Genomic DNA, 3,315 nt, shown 5'->3' with positions numbered 1-3,315 from the left:
AGCGCAAAATAAACTACGTGCATGCAATGTCGTGGTCAGTTAAGTCATGAAGTTATAAGTGATTAAAGCTGCCTTAAAACTGTACATGCATGTAATATATTTTATATGAGTCACATAAGAACATGTCTCTGAAATGGTTTTCAAAACTGTAAGCAGCCCAGCACCGTCTCACTCATCTAACACACCCGATTTAACTCGTCAGCTCATTAATAGAGACTTTAAGACCTGAAGTGGGTCAGAAAAGGTAAAAAGAGTTGAGAGAAATTATGATGCATGTCAGATCCGAGTCATGTTCAGCAGCGGCAGCTCTTAAAGAAATAGCAGCCAAGGCAAAAAATAACTTTTATAGCTTTAAGGATTCATCTATATTTAATTTAGAATTTAGTGTTTGATCATTTAAATTTAAATTTCTGTATATTTCTGCTGAAGGGCACAGGTAAATAGGACATTTATTATAATGGGTTTATGTGAAGATTGTTTTAAGTTCACTTAAATTAGAAGTTATTTTTTAAAGTCTAATAAATGTTAAAATTGATAGCTCTTAATTATACTGTAATGTTGAATGGCTAGTCAAAGTTTAAATATTACGAGGAAAAACAATTTTATAGAGATATCAGTAGTATTGTATCAGTGATACTGGTTTTCAGTCATAAAAAATATGCCATTAAACAAATATTCAAAATATACTGTCTTTATGTTGTTTGTACATTAATTTGAAGATTGAATGTGAAATTATTGCAATATAAAAGTATATTTAAAAACTGTAATATTAAGTGGGATTAATCGCAATTAATTTCAGAAAAATGTGCAATTAGTTAATTATTTTTAATTGATTGACAGCACTAATATATATATATATATATATATATATGCAGGTATATTACAATGAAATTAATGAAGTCGGAACTTTTCCAAAGTTCTATTTTTGAACCCCAAAATCATAACCAATAAAGGAACCAAATTTTTTCTTTCCTCATTCATGCATAGATGCCAAGAGGGAAAACCTGCAGACCCAAATTCCAGGCCAGTAAAGCAGAGAAGCTCTCACTGTCTGGCTGCACCAGCGTTAAGAAGCACCGCCCGACATACTGCGGCACCTGCACAGATAAGCGTTGCTGCATTCCCAATAAGTCCAAAATGGTGAACATAGAGTTCCACTGCAAAGGGGGATCTAACGTACGCTGGAAGATGCAGTGGATCACTTCCTGTGTGTGTCAGAGGAAGTGTAATGATGCCAATGACATGTTCTCAGAGCTGCACTTCATATAAAACGCAGACAGACAGGAAGTACCCAATGCTCAATGTAAGCTACACCATATGTACAGGTATGGCCAGAAATACTCTATGCAAGTATCTGAACAAACACAAATGATTTGTCAACACATTTCTATTTTACTGTCCTGTTGTAAATACTTAATGTGTGTTCTGTAATAAACCTTGGTAACTGAATGAGACAGAGTTACATTCAACTGTCTGTGCCATTAAACTGAATGTGTTGTTATTCAGGTAGCTGTATGCTTTTATAACTAATGGCAAGGTTCAAACTGCTGCTTTACAAAGACAGTAGTTGATCTCAAAGAGGAAAGACAAAGCATCCCTTGGTTCGATGCAGAGAATGCAGTATGTACTTGTTTTCTGTTATGAATTGTGTTCTGACACTTCGCATGCACCCGTGAAATCACCCATACATGGATGTGTCTGCATTCAAATATTTGAGTAGAGTATGTTTTGGGCCTAAACGCACAACTGTGTAAACAAATTAAAATTGGTGTATTACTCTGTTGTTTGGAACACAGCAAGTATAGAAGAGGGGAGATATTTTTGTAAACACTTAATTGAAGCAATGTCACATTATTACACGTCTCACATTCCTCTGACTCAAGTATAGAAAATTCTCAGGTCACAGGTACTCACCTGGGTGTGAAGAACTTGTAGAGATTTTCAAATGAATTGTGGGATAACATTGACAATTAAGACAGATCCTACCATCGGCTCTGAGGTTAAGCAATGGCATATACTTCTGAAAAATAAATAAATAAATAAAATAAAATAAAATAAAGGTATGTATGTTATTATTATTCTGGAGCAAAGTTCAACCAACTAGAGGTCACTACAGAAAAAGGAATATTCATGAAAGATGAATATTTAGATTAAAGTTGAATCTAATCTAATCTAATATATTTCCCTCAGCTGTAGAAGGAATCAACAAAGGAGAGCATTAATGTAGTGCAGTACAGGAAAGTTAATATCATAAATAATATTACTAGGGACAAACTATCAGAAGCCTGCACAGTCCCACTGGTAGCTGGCACATTGCTGTGCATTTGCATAAAGCTGATATCTCCTGAACTTGCAACAAACTGTCAACTCTCATTGAAAATGAATGACTTCCAACTTGTAATATATCGCAAAAAGAAAGATGCTTATAATTATTAAGGTAATTATTTCTGATTCATTTTTTTAATTACATTTTTGTAAGCATTACAACATAACACTAGCTACATATAATACATATTATTACTACCAGGGATGTGCACTATGAATTGACAATGATACTGATTGAATCAGTGCTGACGCTGATTCAGCAAAATGACATGACTTTTTCAAAAAGTCTTATTTTTATAATTAAGACAAAAATTTTGCCCGCATTCAGCACATATAAAAGTGCCTATACACAGGACATACTCACTCTATCAGCACGCACACAATATACAAAACATTCATTATAGAAAGAGTGCAAAAAATGGAGTGCAAATAAATGCAACAAACTGCTCCATCTAAAGATTGGCTCTTTAAAATTAATTATTCAAAATACAAGGTGAGTTAAAAAAAAAGGCTACTCGAGTACTGAACTCCCGTCAAGTCAGTTGCAACAAAAATAGTGTGCACACTTATTATGATTATTACGGTAGTCTGCAGGCACCCCAATAATATGGCCTTAGTTGATCAGCAAGTCTTTGGCAAGAGCTGGACAAGAATATTTTAGTGATCTACGGATGCCCCCTGCACCAACTGATTATAAAGGCATAAACTAAATAAAAAAATGCAACTACCTCTAACCTACAAACAAATCATCTGTCAACAGGTCAATGCAGAGCCATATTAAATGAGGACAAGAGTTTAAACTTTGTGCTGACTGTGCCAATGCAAAGACTATAGAATTGAGTGTGTATGTTAATCTAGTTTGAGATAAATTGTCATTTCTTGTGTTTTCCTGATGTGTAATGACAAATGAATCTGTGCTTTTTCTTCTATTAAAACGTCTCAGGTTACTTATGTAACCATGGTTCCCTGAGTAGGGAACGATACACTGCG

At 34.3% G+C, this 3,315-nt stretch overlaps 2 protein-coding genes across 2 annotated transcripts in view; one reads left to right on the top strand and one right to left on the bottom strand.

Moving 5' to 3' along the window:
- The window catches only part of LOC107703906 (WNT1-inducible-signaling pathway protein 3-like), a 21,834-nt gene extending 20,555 nt beyond the window's left edge, over positions 1 to 1,279 (top strand). The window contains exon 5 of the mRNA XM_016506709.1: positions 988 to 1,279. Within this exon, the coding sequence (XP_016362195.1) occupies positions 988 to 1,269 (282 nt within the window). The 3' untranslated portion in view covers positions 1,270 to 1,279. The remainder of the gene's footprint in view (positions 1 to 987) is intronic.
- A 699-nt stretch (positions 1,280 to 1,978) lies between these two features.
- Positions 1,979 to 3,315, bottom strand: part of LOC107703869 (tubulin epsilon chain-like) — a 44,867-nt gene continuing 43,530 nt past the window's right edge. Inside the window, exon 13 of the mRNA XM_016506675.1 lies at positions 1,979 to 2,020. The gene's annotated coding sequence lies outside the window, so the exon portion shown is untranslated. The remainder of the gene's footprint in view (positions 2,021 to 3,315) is intronic.

This window comes from Sinocyclocheilus anshuiensis, unplaced genomic scaffold, assembly GCF_001515605.1.
Source record: "Sinocyclocheilus anshuiensis isolate Anshui unplaced genomic scaffold, SAMN03320099.WGS_v1.1 scaffold2504, whole genome shotgun sequence".
In the NCBI taxonomy this organism is placed as follows: domain Eukaryota; kingdom Metazoa; phylum Chordata; class Actinopteri; order Cypriniformes; family Cyprinidae; genus Sinocyclocheilus; species Sinocyclocheilus anshuiensis.
Note: the sequence above shows the minus strand (reverse complement) of the source record. Positions and strands in the feature narration are given on the sequence as shown.